Source organism: Macaca nemestrina, chromosome 13 (assembly GCF_043159975.1).
Source record: "Macaca nemestrina isolate mMacNem1 chromosome 13, mMacNem.hap1, whole genome shotgun sequence".
NCBI lineage: Eukaryota > Metazoa > Chordata > Mammalia > Primates > Cercopithecidae > Macaca > Macaca nemestrina.
The window spans coordinates 40,216,911-40,242,240 of record NC_092137.1 but is presented as its reverse complement, the minus strand read 5'-3'; the positions used below and the strand labels follow the sequence as shown (position 1 = coordinate 40,242,240).

At 39.6% G+C, this 25,330-nt stretch overlaps 1 protein-coding gene across 24 annotated transcripts in view; it reads left to right on the top strand.

Moving 5' to 3' along the window:
• The window catches only part of LOC105464900 (solute carrier family 8 member A1), a 391,740-nt gene that overhangs the window by 341,420 nt on the left and 24,990 nt on the right, over positions 1-25,330 (top strand). For all 24 annotated transcript variants that reach the window (XM_011713024.3, XM_024787724.2, XM_071076612.1 and 21 more), the window contains 2 exons: positions 2,426-2,525; positions 23,225-23,500. In XM_011713024.3, coding sequence (XP_011711326.1) covers positions 2,426-2,525; positions 23,225-23,500 — 376 coding nt within the window. The remainder of the gene's footprint in view (positions 1-2,425; positions 2,526-23,224; positions 23,501-25,330) is intronic.

Sequence of the window (25,330 nt, the reverse complement as noted above, 5' to 3'; positions counted from 1 at the left end):
ACTTCCTATAAGAAGCATTAAGTTAAATAAGGCAGGGCACAGTCTTCCAGGCAGCAAAGCTTTTTTGGGTCCAAAGTCCTTTCTGGTAACCACTACAATGATCTGACCATTTGAAAGTCCCCCGAGTCTCTACATGAAACCAGTTGCTTGGGGTACTTATACTTGTAGGATAGCTTCCATAGACTATTTCCTGTCATCTCTTCAAAGTTCATCAGTGTAGTTACCATTAATACCTATAGGGCATGTTAGCGGCATGTTTTAGAACTGCCCTTAAGTATCAGCTTTGATTTTATATTATTTAAGAAATTTCTTTTACTAGAACATAGGTATTTTAAAGAACTTACACAGAGCTCCCAGAACTGTGCTAGAGACCCAAATCTGGGTGATACCTTACAATGGCCCACTCTTCTTTACCCACTGAGTTCTTGTTTACGATGGTGTGACTGAGGACCTGGTTTTAGTAACACCCATGGCTGAGGGTGAGGTTTTCACAAGCCTTTGAAAATCTAGTGCAGTGAAAAACTGGTCACTAGCATTCAGGAACCTCCTAGGTAAATACAGACAATAGTGTCCAAGTTCAGGTGTCTGAACTATATCTTTATTCACTCCCATTTTTCCCATAGGTCAAGGAAGGATACATACACAAACTAAGTCCTAGGAAGAACCCTGGCTATACTATAATCCCCCAGGGTTAACATGAACTACAGTTTAAAATCTACCCTGGGTTTTACACATAGAAGTTTAGTTTATCTTAAAAAGTTGTTCTTTAGCAGCTATTTCTTGCGGAAAGTCTGTGTTCAATGTTAGAGAAGTTTATCTGTTCAATTGTGTGTTTCCCAGGTGATGGGATACTCCGTCATGGATTCAGCACCAAGAGTGCCTCTTTGGAGAGAACTGTCCCAAGTTTCCATTACATAAGGAAAAATGGAGGTCATTTCTTACTACATTCTACAAGGCACTTCGAATTTGTATCAATGAGGATGGTCAGAGTACTTGATGAGATGTGGCTGAGTTGAGAGAGGAAAGACGGATGCTAATTATGTGCTTCAAGTTATGGTAGCCAAAAGCAGTGATGGTTACAGCTGTTATCAGGGGCACCAGCAGTTCTAGACACAAAGCTAGAAGCCGAAAGCTCATCACCCTAAGGACATACAATTCAGCCAAGAATAATGTCATGAATACAGAGTGAGCCAGCTGGAGATGGGCCCTTTCATGCTTATTATCGTCTCAATGTTTCAAGTCTGTTCCAATGACTCTTATTGAGCAAACATACTTGATATTATGATTTGGCTTTGGCCTTAATACAAGCCCTTTGGATAGCATTTTGCTTACTCCCAGTTAACTGAAAATGTGCTCTCTTAAACCACAGTCAACTCAGGTACATTGCATAAAACACATACAGATTTTGACCTATGGCAAATAATGTGTTTTCTGCCTCTTTGCAATTAGTGGAAATTCGAGGATGCTCTGACAGTAAGTGTGGGTGTTTGGTAGACTAGTCACTGTGGTAGTTTCTTGGGAAGAACAGCCTTAGTGTCTTGGAAATGACCCTTCTCCCTGTAGTTGCCATGACTGTGGTAGTGCTTTCAGTGCATCTGCTTACTTAGTTTTCTAGTGAACGTTTGGCTGCTCCTGTTGTTACATCAACTGAATTTAGAAAGCTAGAGAGTGCTGATTGTACAAAACAAGGTGCTTAAAAAGTTCCAAAGAAAAATAAGGGGTATGCAGCACAGTGCCAGTAAAGCAGGGTAGATTTAGGGCAAGGTAAACTGCAATGTGCCCTAAACCATAAGAACTGATCTTTTCTTCTTGTCTTTTTGTCTATTCTTGTTTGCAATAGGAATAGGGTAAACATGGGATTCTCTAACAGGCAAGAGGCTGACAAAATAGTACCCAGAGAAAAATCCATTTATTAATGACCATGCAGCAGGCAACCTGGAGACTCCATTATCTGGTTACATTTCATTGATAAACAAAAAACAGTAGTAATATTTCTTGGTTTCATAATGTGTTTGTCACTTCGCCGGCTATTCGCAGATATGTAGTGCTGAATAGAGCATATATTAATTCAATTGCAGATGAAACACTACTGATGAAACCAGTAGAGAAGCAAGTTGGTAAAGCATTTGGGGGGATGGATGGGCTTTTGCAGCCTCTGCTATTCTAAACACTGAGGCTATTCTTCATTAGTCAGTGAAGGAGACTTGTATTTGCTACAAAGAAGTTTCCATTTCAGAATGTTTCCAACTAAAGACCATGCTTGTTTGCATAATCATAACAGTGTTTGATGTCAATACTGTTGTTCTGAGCCTAACATCTGCTACCCTTTATATAACTCTGGAGTTTCAAAATCAACAAGGTCTTAGATTTCTTGAGGCCTTAACAAACCCAGCATTTATTATATTATTCTTTTCAACCTTTCTAGAGTACCGTGGACAAACTCATTAAGAAGACAAACCTGGCCCTTGTGGTTGGGACAAACAGCTGGAGAGAACAGTTCATTGAAGCTATCACTGTCAGTGCTGGTGAGTGCCTTTCTCTGCATATTATAAATTACAACTGACCAGTCTGAGCTGAGTTTTCCTACTGTGACTACTTGGTCTATGGCAAAGCACCAAAGGGCTTCCATGGCAAAATTAAGAGAGAAATAAGTGTATTTGTTACATGTATGCACATTTTAAAGACTAAATTGACTATCTAGATGAAGCAAATGTCTTCAAACATGACATTTTTCTCCATCTATATTGCATCTTTCTCTCTGGAAATAGACAAGATAAATTTAAAGCGTTTTGTGTCTCTAATTCATGAATAGCCAATCACTAGGCTTTGTCTGGAAAATTTCCTGTAAGCAGCGCAAAGGTGGCCAAGTGAAGATCAAGAAGAAAGCAGCAAAATCCTAGGTGGAAGGGGAAGACATTAAGACACTTGACCACGACCATCTGCATCATTTTACACTCTCTTCAACAACATTTAACAAATACATGTTTGCACTGGCTCTAGAAATAGAAATAGAATTACATTCTGTTTCTTTTTGCACAAGCAAAGTACAGAGTTTTATTTAGGAAGATCCTACAAAATGATGTGTTTTTCAAACTCAAGTAGTCAGAAACCTGAGGGAATTAAATACAGAGAGAAGTGTCCTCTTCCTGTATTGTCAAACCCTGTCCATTATTTGTGTGATTGTATAACAATAGAGGAAAGTCCCTCTTAAAGATTCATGAAAGCAATGCTGTCTTCAGATTTTTTTTTTCCCTGTTCTTCTGCTCCATCTACACTGGCTCTCTTTAAAGATCCCTGCAGGCTCATCTTCTGCAGTTGCAACTAATTAACAAAGGTAGAGTTTCCTAAATACGTAGTGATTCCCAAGCTGTAAAATTTGGAAACTGCATCACTATCATATGGGCCATGATTTCTACCCCAACTCCCTCTTTCCAGTCTTCCACAGAGTAATTTGACACATCTCCCAAGTGCTGTGGGAACAGAGGGTAGTAAAAGTTTTATGCCTGTTTGTTATTAGTGCTGTTTATAATCTTGCTTTGGTTTCTTGCAACTGAGTATACAGTGGGAATTTATGAATATTAAATCATGGGTAACTGCTCAGGAGAGTGGATTTGGAATTTGCATATAAGCTCTAATAGAAGGAGGGGTAAACTCCCTTTTATTTCTTATGTTTTTCTATAAATCTAAGATTAATATGTGAGGCATGAACTATACTCCCTCTTCACAGAACTAAGCAGACAAAAATCGCTAGAATAAGAAAGTGCTGACGAAGCCAATAGTAGAAAATATTAAAAATAAACTCTTTTATGGGCCTTGACATGTTAGAATTGAAACATTAAAAGCATCCTAAGCCTTATAGTGAACCATTTCTAATAATTTCTAGGTTTTCTTAGCTGCAGGTATATGAGCGTCTGTATAACAACCATAAGCTGGTCATCATTCCTTCGTTTTTCTATGTCAACTATTGTTCTTGGTGCAAGGCACATGACAGCCAATGAAACAAATACCCCCGCCCAAGTGGAGCTTACAGTCTACTGGAGGATACAGTAAATCAGATAGATACATTAAAATAAAGTGTATTTATGATGATAAGTTTGTCATGGAGGAAAGCAGAGCTGTGGAGGGGAACAGGAAATACGCATAGGGTCTGCAATTTCAGAGAGATGGCCGAGATGACCCCATCAATAGACATACTAGGCCAAATTTTGCTTTTCTAGCAGTGGAGTGGTTTACTCTGGTTCATTCACAGAGTTCTGTGACTCTCAAGAACAAGGAAACATTTTATGACCAGTCTACGGCAATAGAAAAGGGAAGCTTTAAACAGTGAGTGGGATTATGCTGCCAACAAGGCCAGTGTCATGTATGTGATTCTGGTGAGAATAGGTATACAGAGAAACAACTATAAAGATGTTAATGCTGCCTTACTTCAAAGAGGTAGATTTCGACTTGCAAACACTTTCATATGTTGTGTTTCATGAAATCCTTTTAACGCTATGATTACTATCTTACTGAGGAAGAATCTGAGTCTGAGACGGGCAACATGTCCTTAGAACATAGCTCAGATCCTATATCTAATGAAGACTAGTCCAGTGTGCTATCTACTGCCCTTTAGAAAGAAGGAAATTCCAAAATGAGGAAAACTGCTCCCTACTCTCACAGAGAGACTGGCCACATCACATTACCTGCGGCCATGGTGTCATCATTTCACGATGGCACTAACTCCTGCCTAGATCTTTTGAAGAATTGTTAATAACTGAGATGAGAAGCCTCTCAAGTCTTCTTGTCATACAATATATTGTGCTTTATGTTTCTAAAAGACTGCTTGGAAATAAGGCACAATTGCTTAGAAATTCTCAGGCTGCCGGGTAAATCGACCTTATTTACAATTTTGAGAGACGACATACCAGAAAAACAAACCCATGTTTTAAAAGCACCAAATTATACTCAATTACATGAAGGGCAGTTTTAAAAGTTCATTATTTGTCATTATGATTAAATTTAAGTGTCTAAAGAATGTCAGTATTTTTAGGCTATTACATAGGCAATAAAATTTGTAAAGCAGCATTTATTGAAGTCAGACTTTCATTGGATTTTAAAATTTCATGGCTAAATAGTTGAGAGTCAGAAATATTTGCCTTATTACAAATATTAAATTGCTTTTAAAGGGCTCTGAGAGGTTCCTTTGCAATTTTCTGTACAAAATTGATTCAATATATCTCAACAAAAATAATAATTTTGTAAATAGGGGTTTGCTTTTCTTTCTCAGTAATTGTATTCAAACTGGTTTCAAAGTCAACCCTGTGGCAATCTTCTTGGCCCTCTGCTTTTTCCGAATTTCATAGCTCAGTACTTGGGCCTCCTATGACCATAATGATTCTGCAAACCCAGTTCTTATAATTCCATAGTTGAAGAGTTAAAGGATTTATGAGAATCCAGAGATTAGGAAGGGATTAAGCAGTTACATCCTGGCAGTTCTCCTTCTGTTTCTTCCTGGGTTGAACACTAGGAGCAGTGGGTTCTGCAGTTCAATGGCTGTCAAAGGCTTGCAAGGCAAGTTCTGTACCATGAGGTGCTGTTAAGATGTGCCAGCAATATGCCCTTCTCCACGAAGCCTGCATTCACTGTCCAGTTTGAATTGTTCCCAAATCTCTCTCCTTCTACCAGGGCAGAATGGTGGGTTGACTTTAAAAAATTATGTGCCAGCTGAGATATCAAGGGAAATAGGTGTGTCAGAGAAAAGGGCAAACATTAGCTGGATAAAGGGAACCAGGATGCCGATGCCAGTTCCACGACCACCGTATCGTTCTTCACAACAGCTTTGGGCAGAGGTGAGGCAAAGGAGAGAATGACTGCAAGGCTGGCTTTAGAGACAGATGTAGGTTTGTGTTCCTGTCCTCCAAAACCTCCCTGGGCGACTCCAGGAAGATTACTACAACTCAAGATCTCAGTTTGCTCGTATGTAAGGTAGAGATAACTGTGCTTCATTCATGGAGCTGCCATAAGGATTAATTTAAACAGTGTGCATTTTCACAAAGGCCATCTGTACATGGAAATACCAAAGTTGGTTGTTTGGGAGGCAAATCTATTATAGAACCTATAATAAAATATTACCAAATTTTGTGCAAATGCAGTTAATTCAATTTAATCACTGAAATGGCTATGGGACTAAAAACACACTGGTTAACTTCTTTCTTTCATTTTATAGATAAGAACACTGAGATTCAGAAAAACGATGTAACTACTTGCTCAAGAAGGAAAACTGTTAAGGGGCAGTGCCAGGGAAAAAAATCAGCCCAACAGGCTCTCCGGCATGAAGGGTGCACTTGCTTGCTGTGCCTGAGGCCTGAGTGAACACACATGCACAAACACACATGTAGAACACATGTATACACAGGTACAGAGACATGCATGCATTGTGCAAACACACATGAATACAGACACACACATACAAATACACACAAATCAGGTACACGGATACACAAAATACACATACATAGACATTCACATTCACATTAATAGTAGGCATTTGTTTGGATATTGGAGCTGCAGCTTGAAATAGAAAGGGTTTTTTTCCTCAGTATTTGTTGGGTCTCCTTATAGTCTAGTACATAAGTTCCTTGGGGACAATGCCAGTCAGTTCCCTAAACAACAAAGGGAAGAATTTGTTTTCCTAGGTGCACCGATAGGCTTCTCCTGCCTAGCAATTTGTGACATTCTTTGAAGTCAACACACACCTCCCTCTTTTACCTAATATTAAATATCCAGCATTAAAGAGTTTCCTGAAATTGTTTTACTTTTGACATATTCATTTGCATATCAGACATAGTATGCATTGGCATCTTTATAATGAAAGAATACTCAAAAGTGAATCCCCCAAAAAAGTCCAGCAGTCTTGGTTTTGTCACTTACCAACTGTATAACCTTGGCAAAGAATTTAACATTTCTGATTTTTGGTTTCATCATCAGGAAAAGGAGGGATTTGGACTAGTTTAGCTCTAAGATACCATCCAATACTGAAACGTGGGAGCTCTGTTGATGCCCATTATAGTCCTGCAGTAGCCTTGACGGGGATTGTGCTTCATGGCCCGTCTGATTTTGACAATGGAAAAGCACACTTTGCCCATCCCCTGACTTGCCTAAACTAAATATTCAGCACAATAGCAGCATACACTTCACTTCTGTTCTTCTGGAAGGAATGGGATGAGAGGAGAGTCAAAGTTTAGCCTCAAAGAAAGCCAAGTGAGATGATGATGATTCAGAAGTGCGTATCTTCCTGTTACATAATTGGAACTCAGGAACGCCAGTGGAATCTTCTACAATACAAGGGAAGATATTCAACACGGGGGCCCAGCTGGTGCATGCAGCTGACCTGTCCACACTCACTACACTTTACAGCAAATTAAAGTGACCCAGTTCCAGCTAAATAAATAATAAGTAGAGGGCATGTCACCTTAGCCCACCAGTCCAATATGAACACTAGTTCAGTTTAAAGGATGCTTCTGTTATCGGTCCATCCACGCATGCTCTGTGGATTAATATCCTCAATTAAATTATTTAATATACTGTCAACTCAGTGGTCCCCGGACAATAATTCACTTGACTAATTGGCAGCCTGAAGACTAATCTACTCTAAAACTCTTAATAAAAATGGTACCTCAAATGAGTTTCAAGGGATTGCCATGAAATCTGGTCTAAGCAGGAGTCTTTTCAGCATCTCGTCTGTTATTGAACATCATTACTATGGGCAATATTCTCATTACTTAACCCTTGTGATAACCTTAGGTCATCTGAAAATCCAATTTAAGCAGTTAAAAATTCTGCTAGGGCCGAGCACCGTGGCTCACGCCTGTAATCCCAGCACTTTGGGAAGCCGAGGTGGATGGATCATGAAGTCAGGAGATCGAGACCATCCTGGCTAACAAGTTGAAACCCCGTCTCTACTAAAAATACAAAAAATTAGCCAGGCATGGTGGCGGGTACCTGTAGTCCCAGCTACTTGGGAGGCTGAGGCAGAATGGCGTGAACCCAGGAGGCAGAGCTTGCAGTGAACTGAGACTGCACCACGGCACTCCAGCCTGGGCAACAGAGCAAGACTCCGTCTCAAAAAAAAAAAAAAACTCTGACTCACTTTTTGCTTAAATAATGTTACCATTTGGCTTCTATGACATGGCTGGTACTTTGTAGGCATTATTTCTGTTTTTCCCAGCTATATTCTGAGCTATATTGTTTTTCCCAAAGGTTACAACAGTGGATCCTGAGGCCCAGAGTGGTTACATAACTTGTGTAGGGTCACACAACTAGCAAGTGGTTAGCTGGAATATGAAACCCCATCATTGTGAGTCCAATGCCAGTAGGCTTTCAACTTGATCCTAGGTATTCCTCTTACAACTTTAGTTTAGGTCTCAAGAGCTCACATTTCAGATGAGTTAATTCAGGACAAAAGGGATGAAGTTAACAAGTCTTTTAATCTCAGTTACACATGGGGAAGGTAAGGGTTTGGAAATGAGTGTGCAAGCCTGGGACAGAAGTGCAGAAAGATCAGGAAGAAGAGAATCAGTCCTAGAAAGCAGGTAGGCTCCATTACTGGATTTCCTAGAAAATCCAGACTAAATCCCATCATAAAGAATGCAGAGGGACTTCCAAATTGTTTTTGTGATGTAGGAATTGTATTTATATCTGGAGCTAGAAATTGTGTCAGGTCTTATGAAACAAAATGGAATCAATGCCCAGCCTTTTCTCCAAGCTCCTGGTCTTTTTCTGTGATATTATTAGTTATCTAGGTAGGTTGTTTCATGCTTAGAATCACTGGCATGCTTGAAAAAAAGTAGGAACAAAGGTCAAGTAGCAATTATTTGAAACCAACAGGAGATATGAACAACACTGCTGCCATCCAACTTAGCTTTTATTCCTTGTTTCAGTGTAGAGCTAAAATATTCCCATTCTCTGTGATAGACAGTGCATATAACATGGATGACAAAGTGTTTAAATTCTTTGTTGGAATCTTTGTCTTCTCTAGATACTTGAATTCAATGGTCAAAGAGCCACCAGTTAGATATGCGGCTCTGGACAAGACCTCTAACCTCCCCTGTGAGTTAATAGGATTAGAAGAGATGACCTTGTGAGTTGTCTTTGGGACATGGAAATACTAAAGGGTCTCTTAAAGGACCCTTCATTGCCATAAATAAAATGCCAACTTGCTTTCCGTGTAACTGCTAGTTGAAATGTACAGTTCTAATTTATCACACAAATTACTAATTATTTTACCTCACAGGTATCTTTAAATTATCCAATTCATCCTTGTAAATGATAATTTTTTTTTAAATGTAAGCTAGTTCATTTCATTTAGGACATTTACTCAGTTTGAAATGTACTGACAAAATGGAAATTTGAAATCTCAGGGAGAGTCTCTCTTCTATTTTTTTAAAAAAGATGGGGTCTCCTCCGTTGCCCGGGCTGGACTGCAGTGGCACATCATAGTGGCATGTCATAGCTCACTGTACCCTGGAACTCCTGGGCTCAAGTGATCCTCCCGTGTCACCCTCCTGAGTAGCTGGGACTACAGGCAAGCACCACCATGCCTGGCTTCTATTTAATTATTACACATCCAGCTCTTGCTGAGTGTCCCACCCAAGCTGCCACCCTGCACTTCTTGGTAGACCCATCTTATTCAAAACCGCAGAGGAGGTCAGGTGCAGTGGCTCACACTTGTAATCGCAGCACTCTGGGAGGCTGAGACTGGCAGATCACTTGAGGCCAGGAGTTCAAGACCAGCCTGGTCAACATGGCAAAACCCTGTCTCTACAAAAAAATATAAATAAATAAAATTAGCCAGTCGTGGTGGTGCACACCTGAAATCCCAGCTACTAGGGAGGCTGAAGCACAAGAATCACTTGAACCTAGAAGGCGGAGGCTGCAGTGAGCTGAAATCATGCCACTGCACTCCAGCCTGGGCAATGGAGCAAGACTCTGTCTCCAAAAAAAAAAAAAAAAAAAAAACCTGCCGAGGTAGTATCCAAACCACAGGTCTCATGCCTGTTCTTCTGCCTCACATTAACTCTATTTATCTGTTGTTTTACTATGTTGGAGGTTTTTCTAACCTGTATTCATTGCATATAAACAGCTATATATTGGAAGGTTGTTTGCTTCACCAGAATTTATGTAAGAGAGTGATACAAAAGATTCAGGTACCTTTCAAACAATACATGCTTTCTGTGAATGTCTTGCCCCCAATAAAGAATTTCCTTTTTATTAATAAAAAGAAAGAAATTTAGGGCTCTAACTTTAATCAAGATGCAATACCTACCTTAGAATACATGTTAAATACATGTTTAATTATACTGACTTCACAATATGTCACTTAAGACATTTGATGCTTAAAACATACTGTTTAATGGTCACGTTAAGTGAATTCAGTAGCCCTTCATCCTTGATTAGAATTGGATATCACAAAGTAAATCTTAAAGTTCTTATCAGAGCCTCTTTTAAAACTGCCGTCATTGGAGTATAACTTATCTGTAATTTTAATTTTTACCTTTAATGTGTAATATTTGAAAGCTAGTATTTTATCTTTTATAAAACCTCACAATGCCACTCACTAAACTTTAAAGAAAACATGATAAATTCCTAATCTAAAGAGAAGCTTTTTTCCCCTAGAAAATTAATTTTTGTCATCTTGCAACTGGAAGATCATAACTGTATAATTCAATGGTTTCTAAATTGCTTTGGCCATTGGAAAGCATAGCCTTTTTTTTTTTTTAATCTACGTGTTCAAAATTCAGTCAACTCAGGTGACTAAAAGCATCCTTTATTTCTGCTTCAGACTTTTTTTTGTCCTATTTTTGTCTTAAAATATCTTATGCTCTATTAATAGGTACAGATCTGCTCAAGTCCTCTTAGACATAGGAAGAATCTAAATTTGAAAAAAAAAACAACAGCAGCAAATCTGCCCTTTTCATCACTATTTCTCTAACACCTAAGACAGTGCTTGGCAATAAGGTGGGCTTGGCAATCCTGTGTCTTTGTTTTATAAAGAATGAATACATTTATTTGTGAATTAAAGTTTTCCAATGCCTACATAACTGGATTAAAAGACATCATCATACTGTGTCTGATCTAGAGAACAATCTACATAAATCCATACACACACATACACATGCCATGTTTCAAAAGAAGTTTGAGACATTTGTTTTCTCTATGTCAAACTTCATATCACTTGACATGGAGATATGAACATTCACATATATGTACACGTAAGATATATTTATCTGTGTATGTGCAAATTGCATATGCCAATATAAAATGACATTTTCTGTCAATGTTCTTAAGTATTCCTAGTAAAATTTCACTGTTATGTAGTTGATAATTATGATCCTAAGAGGAAAAGCAGAGGGCATGAGTAAGAAGAAAGAGAGTAAGTTCCAGAGAGAAACTACTTATGGGAGATATTCTAGGGACATACTAGTAGGTGAGCAGAGCAAATTTAGGATATCTATCGATCTAAAAATGCAGCAGTAGCAGGAGAAAATGTTGAATCAGGTAGCTACAATTTCCACTTCCAGAACAAGGCAGGCCAGAAACACAGGTGGGAGCACGAGAGGGTGGGAGAAAAAAAGCAATTATTTTCTGGCCCCTGGATATGCTTTAGCTGATATTTCTGAAAAGAATATTGGCTCGTTGGGCTGTTCTTCTCTTAAATTGCGTATTATAAAATCTTGAGGAAAACACCATATTGAAGGGTTCCAGAATGATTCAGCACTCTTATTTGTAAGCCCGAAGTCGTGTCTCTAATGCGGCTTTGTCTGGGGCGGCAGCAGCTCTGCTCTGCAAACAATGCACCATCACTGGGTCCAAGAGCTCTTTTGTTGGCATGGGCTACTGCAATGTGAATACAGTTTTAGTTGTTGCTTGCAAATCAGTGCATGAGGGGACTTTTCGTCCCCAGTCGGGAGCCTTCGTATACTGTTTTCAGTAGGGGAAACACTGCAGCCTAATCCAAAGAAGTGGAAGGAGAAAACATAGTCACCCTCCACCACGTACAAACACTCTCCATAGGCAGAGAGAAGCCACATAAAAATGACTGGCAGCATTACTTCTTGCTGTTCACAGTCTGCTCTCTTGATAAAGACCTTGTCTTTCCAACTCCTGCAATGAAAAGCCACTCGCCTGAACAAACCTTGGCACATACATCCCACCCCATGCTTCTCCCTTGCCTTGCCTTTACCTAGTCAGGTCTGGCTGGGTGTTGTGTCTTATGGCCTGTTACACAGAGCATCTTAGAATCCTGGCAATGAGCTGGAAAGGAGCTGTGATTCTAACCCCCCCTTGCCTTTTCATTTTTTTTTTTAAACAAATAAGAACCTGAGAACAGAGAGAGGGGTCTCCTCCAAGATCACGGAGAGACTGTTTTAGAACCCAGGGCTCCTGCTGCACCATATAGCATTGCTCATTTTTCTTCTGGAGTTGTAGAACCAATGCCTTCACTATCAGACACTCCATGTCTGCCCCCTGATGTTACCTACTGACCAGTGGGCTTCTTGGTGATGTGATGCCTTAGTATTAGACAAAGCAAAGACTGAAGCTTTCCTGGCCAACACCTTAGCAGCACTGAGTGAGAGAATGGTCTCGCAATTGGTGAATAGTTGTTTCGTATCCACACAAGCCCCACAGCAGCCTGGTGCAGTAGCTACTCAAGAACCCATTTACGAGAAATGGAGAAACAGAAGTTGGGATTCTCACCCTGACCCATGAGGGTGGATTCCCAAGTCAATCCTCTTTCCATCTTGTCACGCTTGCCTCCCAAAGTTTAATGCCAGTAGAACATAGGCATATTTCCGTTCCCTAAACAATAGTGCATGAGCTATTTTCTCCGCATGGAATACTTTCCCTCCATACCTGGTTATTTCTCCTCACTAAAGTCTTAGCTCAACTGCTTAGCTCAACGTATCAACTGCTCAGAGGGGTTTCTCACCCTCCCAGTCACCGGATTTCATTGTATTCATAGCTCATATCAATATCTGAAATTATTATATTTGTTATTTGTTTACTTTGATTCCTGTCTCCCCTTGCCAGAATGGAAATTCCATGAGATCGGGGATCTTATTTTTCTGCATTTGTAATACCAAGAACTGTGCCTGACACACAAGTTAGCAATAAATACTTACTAAAGAAATGAGTGGCACTAAGAAAGTCAGTCTTCCAACCACCCCATTCCCTTTGAAGATTTCCTAGAGTTCCAGGTTAGGGGTTCAGCCTGGGCTTGAGGTGCAAAACAGTGACCCAAAATATGTTAGGGTTCAAACCTATAGACTTAATAGAATATGCACCAGGCCTTGACCAAATAAAAAAGATAGGCCACTGACTTATTGATAATAGGAGGGAAAGAGAGATTTTCCAGATGGTTGATATTGAAGAAAAACATCACAACATCATGATGCGTGTTGTGTACTATTTATGAGAGACAAGAAAGCCACAGCAGACAAACAAGATTTTCAGTTCCCACCTTAGCCTACCTACCCTCTAAAAGAAGTGTTCACCCACAGTGAGGGAAGGAGATTCTCCATCTGAATTCCACTAATCAACTAATTTCCCTCAAACCAAAACTAAGTTTACTACATGTAAGCATATAACTTCTCTTAAAAATACACAAGCATATAACTATTTGTATGTATATAAGCATATACTATTGACTATATGTAAGCATATAACTTCTCTTAAAAGTCTTATTTATACCTTTTCAATAGCACAAAAGAGAAAGTTGTTTTTGGCTATGCCCATTTTCCAGAAGGAGAAACTGAGGCACACAGAATCTATGAAGTGACCAAGAACAAGTAAATCATGGGACCTTACGGTCAGTGGAGAGCCCTGTTTACTGAGATCTCATTAAAAATCACAACAGAAAGAAGGAAAGAGGAACAGGCAGATGAGGGGTGCCTTGAGCAACTGCCATCACTTTGTATTGTGCAAACTGAAGTCATCATTAGACTATCACTCAATTTGCATCACCACTTTGCTGGAACATCAACTTTCAAACCCTATATTCAGAACAGAGTCCATTCAGGTGATCCTGAGATCAGGCAAAGAGTTATGAGACTGTTACTGTCATTGCTGAAGAGCCAGAGTCCTTTCCGTTTGCTCCCCAGAGAGACAGATGTTTGCCACCAAAATGAGGAGAATCCCACTTCCCAACGGGGCTGAAATAAATCATGAATAGAGGATTTGCCTAAAGATGTATTTTTTAAAATAAAATTCTAGGAAGAATAAAACTGAGCCAACCATTCATTCTCTGAAAGAGCACTATAATATTTTGTGTATTATATCATATCCAGAGAGTTAATTTAAGGAGGAGAGGTATTTCCCAGTTACACTTTTCATAAAACAATGCTAAATGAGCTTACATTTTATCAGAATGAATTTTTGCTGTGCAAACTGCAGAGACTTTTCTCTATGGAAACAATGGGTCATGTAATTGTAGCGAGGTGATAGAGTTTTAGATCTCATAAGCAAGTCATTTAAATTCTCTGAGCCTCAGATTCTTCATCTCTAAAACAGAGAAAATAATACCTACTGCAGCAGGCTCCTGGGAGGATAAAGACTAAGTGGGATGTACACTTTTACCTACATGCATAAAAGTAACACTCAGTAAGTGAACCTGAATTCATAGATGAATCACAGCAGCATCTTAAGAGGCTCTGGGCGGTGTTTATGCCCCTCTGCATGAGGAGCAGCCCTGGGTATACATCTACCCTTTATATACATGTTAACATTTTCTAGGACATAACATTTATATGTTTGTTGAAAATTACAGGGTTATCACTGCCCAAACAGTTGCTTCAAGACTCAACTTCCCACACTACAGGAGGCTAATTTAGACACAGCTGCTGATATTTACGAAGTGTTATCAGAGTCCTCAGGCCAGTCTTAGAACCTGGTGTGCCCACATACTACCCACTGTAACTAAACCATCTAAACTGGCAGGTGGTATCTATACTTGCTGAGTATCAATTCTACTCGACAAAGCCTTGTTTCTTAGCTATTCAAGTATACAGGGAATGTTTCTCTATTTCAGGAGCTTGGAATTCTGTCAATCCTACAATTAGTAAAGGGTAAGAGAACACCCTGAATTTCAAGATAAGATTCTTACCCTAACGTGGAGTTATTTTATAAACAACCAAGCTTGGGGCAAAAACACACATGACTAATTATGTTAAACTGTAGTTAATTAGGAGCATTCAATTCATATAGCGGAATTTTTTTAGGAACAAGAGACACCAATCAGTTTTCAGCTTTAAACAGATTCATTTTGGTAATAATCAAACTTGCATGGAGCTAGAACTCCTTAGTGAATCCATTTTTCATTTTGACAGTGGCTACATTTGCTGAGAAATATTTCTGTCACATTAAATATTTCTTGTGCTATGTTACCATCCCAGCAAAGACCATAATGGCTTAAGCTGGTAAGCATTCTGTTCTTCGTGGATGATTTCATCTAGATATTCATTCATTTCAGCCAGGTTTAAAAGTTATTAATAGACAGTGAGTTGCCTTCTTGAGGCCCTTTCCAATACTGTCACACATCACCTGGCCCAAACCCCTTAAGTAGTAGCAGGATGGCCCACAGATTAGCTGTGGCTTGGAAGAAGCAGGTAGGGATGGCTAATGGAGCCTGTATAGTGTCTTCTCCATTCAAGAACAGTCCAGTAGTCCAAGTTACAAATACCCAGATTTTATGTACAATAGCATTGATATCCAATGCGAGGGATCTAGGTTGTGCACTCCTTATGAGACTCTAATGCCTGATGATCTTTCACTGTCTCCCATCACCCAAAGATGGGACCATCCAGTTGCCAGAAAACAAGCTCCAGGTTCCCACTGATTCCACATTATGGTGAGTACATAATAATAATAGAAATAAAGTGCATAGTACATGTAATGCACTTGAATCACCCCGAAACCATCAGAATTGTCTTCCAGAAAACCAGTCACCGGTGCCAAGAAGTTTGGGGACCACTGGCCTAGGGAATGGGGCCTGGACAAATGAGTAGAACCTAACCGCCCAAGCTGACTGCCAGAGACTCTAAACCTGGATTGAGATTATGAGTTCCCTAATAGCCGAAACTCTCAGAAGTGGCATAAGTAACCATTTGGCAGAGAATTTTTAAAGAAATTCACATTAAGAGGCCGGGCGCGGTGGCTCAAGCCTGTAATCCCAGTACTTTGGGAGGCCGAGGCGGGTGGATCACGAAGTCAGCAGATCGAGACCATCCTGGCTAACATGGTGAAACCCCGTCTCTACTAAAAATACAAAAAACTAGCCGGGCGTGGTGGCGGGTGCCTGTAGTCCCAGCTACTCCGGAGGCTGAGGCAGGAGAATGGCGTAAACCCGGGAGGCGGAGCTTGCAGTGAGCCGAGATCGCGCCACTGCACTCCAGCCTGGGTGACACAGCGAGACTCCGTCTCAAAAAAAAAAAAAAAAAAAAGAAATTCACATTAAGCAGGGGTTGACCTTAGCATAGTCCAAAAGCCTCCTGAAGCTTTAAGTTCAGGTATTTTCTAAAACCCACGTTTCAGTTGGTAGAAGAAAATGCCTACATTTTCTTCTGTGCACTGGCAACTCATAGATCTAGGAATTCAAACCAATTGTTTTTTGAGCTGTCTTTGATAGGAAGTGTCTTTCAATATACTTAGAAGAAAAGTTGTTGTTTACATCATCTACTTTGCATCAGAGAATATGCTAAGTACTTCCCACCAATTAAGTTATAGAGAAATGTTTATTGCACATCTCCAAAATACCAAAAAAAAAAAAAAAAAAAAGAGATAAACTCTTGTTTGGGAATCTTTGTGTTACTGAATTTAGTGGCAGAGGCCATTAAGAGTGGGAAGAGATGATAATTGTTTTCTCACTAGACATAAGGTAAAAGCATGTAAAAGGGAAAAGAAAGAGAAAAGAAGTTTCAGATCATTTTATGGGCAAAACAGTAAAAACCGCTGGCCCTTATGGTGTCACATGCATGCACAGTTTCTCACACATACACAACAGATATACACAGATGCAAACTAGGGAACAAAAATGTATCAACTGAATCACCATTCTCAGTTTTATTTTTCTTAGCTGATTGCTAAGGTCTTTCATCGTTTATACTTTATGATTCTCTCAGAACCTTTAAAGCAAAGAGAAACAGAAATATATAACAGGAGAGTAGAATTTGATTTGTAATTACTGTATGTCAGGTTGCAAAAAAAGTCATAATTCTGGAGGATAAAGCCTATTGAGTGCCCGGAAAGAACTGTAAGTCAGACACATCCACAGATGAACAGCAGCATACATTTCCCAGACTGCTTTACATACAGACTTGTGAGGATTCAGGCCACTTTCCCAAATTCAAGGGTGATAAGCTAGAGACAAACCAGGATGTTGATTCAGAACTGGATGGTTGACCTTTGGCAACCAGAAACGGAAGTAAGAACTTGTCATACTCTAAGGGAGAGATTCCTTATGATTCAACCTTAACAAAGGAGATTCTGCCACTTGCCACAACATGGATGGGCCTGGAGGACATTATGCCAAGTGAAATAAGCCAGACACAGAAAGAAAAATATTGCATGGTCTCACTTGTATGTGGAATATGTATGTTTGAAAAGAGCTCAAATACACCGAGATAGAGAATGAAGCAGTGGTTACCATCTTACTGTGGGCAAGTGTTCCCGGAGGCAATGAGAATCATAGGTCATAGGATACAAAATAGCAGATAGGAAGGATGAACATGTTTAGAGATGGAATGAACCACATGGGGACTAAAGCTAATGAAATTGTATTAGAAATGTTTGTTAAATAAGTAGACTTCGACTGCTCTTGTCACAGGAAAAAGTACCTAGATGAGATGATAGATGTTAATTTGCCTCCCTATAATAATTTTACTATCTAAATATATCCCATAACATGACATTGTTAATCTCAAATGTATAGGATACAATTTTAAACAAATGTTTAAATAGAAAAAATAGAGGTTCCAAAACAGTCATACCACGATCCCCTGCTTTTACCTGATCTTTTAATTTCCCATGTTTTCTTGGTCCCCAGGGATCTGAGAAACAGCTTATGGCTGGCTCTGCCAAAGAAATAAACCACCCAAAAAATCATATCTAGAAAGTATTAGAATACAAATACTAATTATGGCACCTCATATTTTCACATTCCTAGAAAAAAAAAAAAAAGGTACCACTGTATCTGTATAACACCAGGCATTAAAAAAATTCTGACTCAAACTTTGAATCAATATGTGATACTAAACTCCCCAACTTTCTTCCATAAGGCATTTTCTATAGTAAAATTTTCCCTGGACTGTTAGAGCAAATGTCAAGTCAGTCACTTAAATTCTATGTGAGATTATTTTAGCAAGTCACATAAATTCTCTGAACTTCAGAATCTTCATATGTATAATGGGATTAATAATGCCCACGTTGTAGGGTTATTTTAAGGATGAAATAAGATCAGGTATGTGAAAGAATTTAGCTCAGTGCCTGTCACTTAAGAGACACCCCACCAGGTTCCCTTCCTGTTTTTCTTTCTTTCTTTTCTTAAAAGCAAGCAGCTTGGGGAAATGAATGATAATAGCTCATTCGAACAGAATATAGATTCAGTGAAATCAGGATACTCACATTGTATTGATTTACTGCCTTCCTTCAGACAAGTAACAATAATGGAATATGGCACATTTGTCTATAAAGAGGCATACCATTTTATAAAGGACTTGAGCATTTCTTCTTCCAGTCCCCACAACAACTCTGGAAGGTGGGAGTTAGGAAACTCATTTGACAGGTGAGCAACTGAGGCTCGGGAAATTTAAGTGTCCTGCCCCAAAACAAGCTGTCAGAACTATAGAGACTTAAGCCTTCTGACCCAAGTGTCCATTACCTTCCAGCAGTCTCTTTTTCTGGTTCTCAGAGCTCTCCCTGAATCCAAGCCCTGAGCAGGTAGAGACAGAGATGTAAAGAAACCCCTGTTTACTTTAAAAGATATGTACCAAGCCCAGGGGTTTGTCTTTCACGGTCAGTCATGCTGATGATGCCGTTGCTCTCATGCTTCCGAACTGGAACGGTGCAAGTACTATTACATCAATAGCTGAACTGACGCCCTGTGCACTATCTGCATTTTTAATGATTTGGTTATTTTTGTAGTTATATTTTAAAAGTCCCATGTGTATCAGGGAAGCCATTTAAAAGGCACTAGGAAGGATTAATCAAATATAGGTTATCTTCCATTAGCTGAAAAGAAAGATTCTGAGATATGAGGAATTTACTCGATATTCTGTAAAAGCAAACCCACCAACGTGTCTTTCTTTTCTAACACAGAGAAGGGACTTGGAAGAATTACGTAGCCTCCAGGAACCCTAGGCTGGTGAATATCCACAACCACAGAACAGGCATACTACCATCATCTTTGCTGTCACATAAAAGATGCTCCTAGGATTTTTTAATGTTTCACTACTCTTCCCAAAGAAAGAACAGACTTTTAAGTGTAGTCCAGATGGTGATGGATGAACATAATATTTCTTTGTCCTTTCCCAAGACAGGGTAGTTGTGCATCATGCATGGCAGTCCGTGGTCATTTTTAATATTTAAGTGATGTCTGAGTTGGAGATTAAAATTTATAAAGAGCAGTGAGATCCCAGAGAATCTCACTGGGAGAAAAGGATGGGAGGCCACTTTTCCTTTCAAATGTTATAAAAGCAGATGGGCTTCCCATTCCAGACTTACGCATTACAACATGTAAGATTCTTTGTGATATTGGAAGCCTACAGGAAGAACTCGCTCTCTCTCTGTCACACACACACACACACACACACACACACACACACATTTTGCATTAACTGATCATGAAGGTAATTTCAGAGGGCAAAATTAATTTTTGTTTTTAAAAACCTAGAATGTAACCTTAGGACCCAGCATGTTGACTAAACAAATAATTTTGGAGAAACACAGTAACAATCTTAAATGGAGGGAAATAATGATAACTACCATGATAATCATTACCTTGAAATGTTCTCAGACACTTTACAAAGATGATCTAATTATTCCTGTGTACATCTCTCATGGGAAAGGTGTTATTTCCATCTTGAAGACAAATATAATGTCTACTCTCAAGTTACAAGTGACATGTCTTCTGAGAAGCTTCATTATGTGTTTTCTTGCTCATCTCCAAACTAAGAGATTTAGATGCCCCAAATTAAGTAATTCTGTGGAGAAAACGCAGCATAGTTCATGTTTCTGTGAATGATTGATTAAAATGTTTTCCACAGCATTTTATTCATATGCACTGTCAAATTATAAAATGTTCACAAATATAGAAATTAAAAAGGATATGATCCAAAATAAATACAACTAGAAAACCTAGTGTTTTTTCTCAACTTTTCTGAGTATAGGTACCCTTCCCAGCCCCGGTTGGAATGGGGAGTGGGTAAGAGGAGAGGCTGGGAATGGGAATGTATTAATGTGGCTTTCTTCTTCCTTCCTCCTTCAAATAAACCCTGAAAATTTCTTCTCTCACATGAAGTTCTACCTGGAGCTAAAGCGTAGGGTAAAAGAGAAGTGGGAAGAAAAGTAAAAGGAGGAAAAAAGAAGAAATGTATAAAGAAACAAACAAAAACAAAAAGAGTAGGTAATAGAAACGCTCAGTAGTTGTTCCTACATTTCTGTGTCATGACATAGGGAGGCTTCCGAAGGGCTGTTGTAGTTTTCTAGGGCTGCTGTAATAAATACCACAGACTGGGTGGTTTGAATAACAGAAATGTCTTTTCTGGCAGTTCTGGGAACTGAAAATCCGAGATCAAGGTGTTGGCAGGTTTGGTTTCTCCTGAGACCAATCTCCTTGGCTGGTAAATGTCTGTCTTCTCACTGAACACTCACATGGTCTTTCCTCTGTGCACGCACATCCCTGGTGTCTCTCGTGCATCCCGATTTCCTCTTATTATAAGGACACCAGTCATATTGGATTAGAACTCACCCTAATGGCTCCATTTTCACTTAATTACCTTTTTAAAGGCCCTGTTTCCAAATAAGGTCACATTCTGAGGTGCTGGCAGTTAGAGCTTTAACATACGAATTCTGGGGAGGCACAGTGCAGCCCATCCCAGGTGTTTTTATTAAAAAGGATCTTCTGCTTCCAGGCAAAGTTGATATAATAAATACTGCATGAACAGCAGAGGGAATGGTCGGCAATGCTTTTACACTCACAAACATTCTGATGAGCTGACCTAACTCAAGCTCCTCACTGGGCAGTTCTGCAGAGGCAGTTCCACTCATCCGCAGCGGATTCTCCCAGCAGTTTATCTAAAGCCTCAACGATGAGGCTGCTTTCTTCACAGACCCCCAAAGTGTATTTATATAATTCCAACCATGTGCTCACGGAAGAGCAGGCCATTGCCTCTTCTCTTTTCCTGTAAAATGACAGAAGACAAATCCAGACATTCCTCTTTATATGTTTTCTGAGAGGTGTTTTTCCCTTAAATCTCTTGTGCTTTCAGAGGGTTTTCTCAATCATCATCTGCACCCAATGGCTTGCCCACCACAGAGTGTCTCATGAAGACCACACACAGGTGCTCTATGCTGGCCGTCTCAGGTCAAAATTGCAGCCCCACCTACTGCCAGCTGCACTAGTGGGACCAAGTAAAGTAGCACCCTGATGACAAGGTTGGAACAGGTGAACAAAGACTTCAAGGAGATGTTCTTCTTTCCAAAATGGCCACATAACACATGTATTTGCCACCACTTCAAGAAAAGATGACTTTCAATATCCTCATTTTAAAACATGTCAATGGACATTACTTTCACATTATAAGTGAAATCTCCATTTTAGGATACTATTATCGATTTTCTAGTTCTTTTAAATATTACGCTTTGTGCATTTCTTTGTATGTTGATAGTATGACTTAATTGGCAAAATTGTGAGATATATATATATATATTTACGTAATTGCATAGTTATATAAAGTCAATAGAAATTTCTGGGTGCAGCACACCAACATGGCACAAGTATACATATGTAACAAATCTGCACGTTATGCACATGTACCCTAGAACTTAAATAATAATAATAATAAAGAAATTTCTGCATGCATTCCTTCATTTACCACATACTTAACCACCTTACTTTACATGCTGGAGATGGTACCAAACACCAGGGATACAAAGATGCATGAATTCCTGACCTGGAAGGGTTCTCAGTCAACTGGAGAAGAGAGGGACATGAACATGTACAATTTAGAAAAGCAGTTCTCAAACTTGGACATGTGTCAGTGTCACATGGAGGGCTTGTTCAAGCCCAGCTTGCTGTCCACTCCCTCCCCCCAATTTCTGATTCAGTGGGACTGATAATTTGAATTTCTAACATGTTCTCTGTGCCACCTGCTCAGGAAGCACACTCTGAGGACCACTGATCCAGAGTTACAAGTGTTGGGAGGTTCCTCTGAGAAGCAGTTCCCAGAATGGGTTTCGGGGGAGGTCAGAGAGTGTATCACAGAGGAAGTGAGTCTTAAAGGATGGGTGAGGAAGGATAAGGGTGGAGCAATTAGGATATGCCAAGCACATTTAGCTCTAAAGAACAAAAGTAGGAGAAAGTGTATCTGGTTTGGAAAAATGCAAATAAATTTCATTTATTGGCATATAATTATTTGGCAAGTAATTCCAAGGCTTGAGTTTGAAATAGTTACAGGAGATGATGCTGGAGAAATATGCAAAGCTTAGAGCCACGATTAACGGCCCTGTGATTATCCTGTAGGTGATTATATAACCCAGAGTTGAACTTCAAGTTGCAAGAAAAGAACCGTGGTAGAACTCCATCTACAGTTGTCTTTCTTCAAAAGAGCATTCTTTCTCAGGCTGACACAGGGCTTGCCAACCTTTTGCAAGAAATCATTTTCATTTCTCTGAGTGACAAGTCTCACCAGATGTGAAAGTAGAAAGGGTGTGTTGATTGCACGGAAGCAGAACTGGGTAGGGGTTAAGTTTTTTTGCCATCGACCAATGAGCCACAGTAAGAGGTATTTCAGTGTCTTGATAATTAATTCGTTAGTTATGATTAACTCTTGGAAGACCCTAAACTTCACCCACCTCTCATGGCCTCCTGCCACGTAGAGTTGAGGGATGACTGGGCTAGACAGGAGAGATTGAGAGAGAGGAAGACCCGGTAGCACAGGTTGTGATGAAATGTGCTTCCTTCCGTTCTCTCTAGGGGAAGATGACGATGACGACGAATGTGGGGAAGAGAAGCTGCCCTCCTGTTTCGATTACGTGATGCACTTTCTGACTGTGTTCTGGAAGGTCCTCTTTGCCTTCGTCCCCCCTACTGAATACTGGAATGGCTGGGCATGTTTCATTGTCTCCATCCTCATGATTGGCCTACTGACAGCTTTCATTGGAGACCTGGCTTCCCACTTTGGCTGCACCATTGGCCTGAAAGATTCTGTGACTGCAGTCGTGTTTGTCGCACTTGGAACATCAGTGCCAGGTAGAAATTACTTTCAGGTATAATTCCCCCAGTAGCAGAAGTTCATTTGCCTTCTTGATGCTTTCTTTCCTACAATTTCAAGCCTACAATTTCAAGGGCTGTGATAACAAACCAAGACCTATGAAGGACAAGAGCCCAGAGGTATAAACAATGTCACTGCTGGAACATTGTCATGGCCCTTCTCAAGGTTCAGAAGCCGGTCAGTGTCATTGCCATGACAGGAAAGCATTCCCAGATCCCCAGAGGGTCTCCATGGCCTGTAAGAGACCAGATTGGTTTGATGAATAGATTTTCAGATCAGCTTCCCATTGCAATGAGCACGTTTGAAAAGACAAAAATATAGAGTCAGCTTTAAGAACCAAATTTCTGTCTTTTATATACTTGGTAACATTTTAGTGATCTCTATGAAACTGTATTCATTTAGGTAACTAGGAAAATGTACTTACTGGAGACCTGATATTCTCTTGACCCAAATATTAATAAGAGGAAAGAGAAGGTAAACATTGATCAAGACAGGAAAAAAGTAATCCTGACAAAAGTGGACAGGCCAAATGTATATTTCATGAACATCCCTTCATGCATTCCTTACAAGCTGAATTTTTCTTCTGACCTACAACTGTAGTTTTTTGTGTTCACTCAGATTTCTGAGTAAGACATCATCCTCCCAAACAGCATTGATAGCAATAATTTTCAAACTTTGGTGGTGATCAGAATTACCTGAGAGCTTGTTAAGAAATACAAATGGCTGAAAACCATCAACAACCTATGGAAGATCTAGGAGTGACAGGGCCCAGGAATGTGGGTTATAAAGCTCACAAGTGACTCTGGTACACACCAGAGCTTATTGTAACTGAAACTCTGGATCTACTCTCCAGCACTAATTAGCATCTTGACAGATATATAGGCTTTACTTTGAGCAACAATACCCACGTTCTTAACTAAATACCAGGCCAACGACAAGCGTTACAGTAGACTTGGAAAAAGGCAAGAGTAGAAGCAAATACAGCTGTGCTAATGGTGCTATTCACTGTCCACTTTCCATATTTCCCACAGTCCTGACATAGTCACTTTGTTTTCTACTAAAATTTGCCATAGTTGGCAAGCCTGACTTTTGGTTTGAGTCTGAAAACAGCTACAGTTTAAATCATGTGTTTCTTTCTACTCAAATTCATTATTCTTCTTCAGGCTGCTATTTATTGTCTCAGTGACTATGGCCAAGTTACTTAACCTCCCTGAGCCTCAGTTTCTTCATTTGCAAAACAGAGATAATCATACTTAACATGCAGAATTATGATCAAGATTGGAAAAAATACCTGCAAATTATGCATCTAGTAAAGCATATGGGACATAGAAAAAAATTAATAAAATTGTATTTCCAGTGATTGTTTATATTGAATAATTTAGGATGATCTGAACAGTATAAATCTGGACACTTCATTCATTAACCATGGATGAAGTATTCCGATTTGTACTGGTCAGCCATAAGGCATGGTGTTATGCAACTAACTGACTGCCTGCCTGGGGGTTCTGATTAAAGAATCCACATGCTTCTGGTAACCAACTGAGGGAATGGAGGAGCTAGGAGACCTAGAGGGTTCTCTTACTTTCACCTTAGCAAGCAGGGCTGTTTGAGGTTTTTCAGTTGACCCTTGATCCTTAGAGGAGAGCAGACTCCCTCTCAATCCCAACTACATTCCAGCAGTTCCATATTGGTTCTTTTCTTTGCATCTTTTTCCAGAATTACCAGAAATTTACCAAGCAGAAAGAAAAACTTAAAATATTCTTAAGGTGTTTTGATTAGAGACTATATATAAAACCAAAGGACTAAAC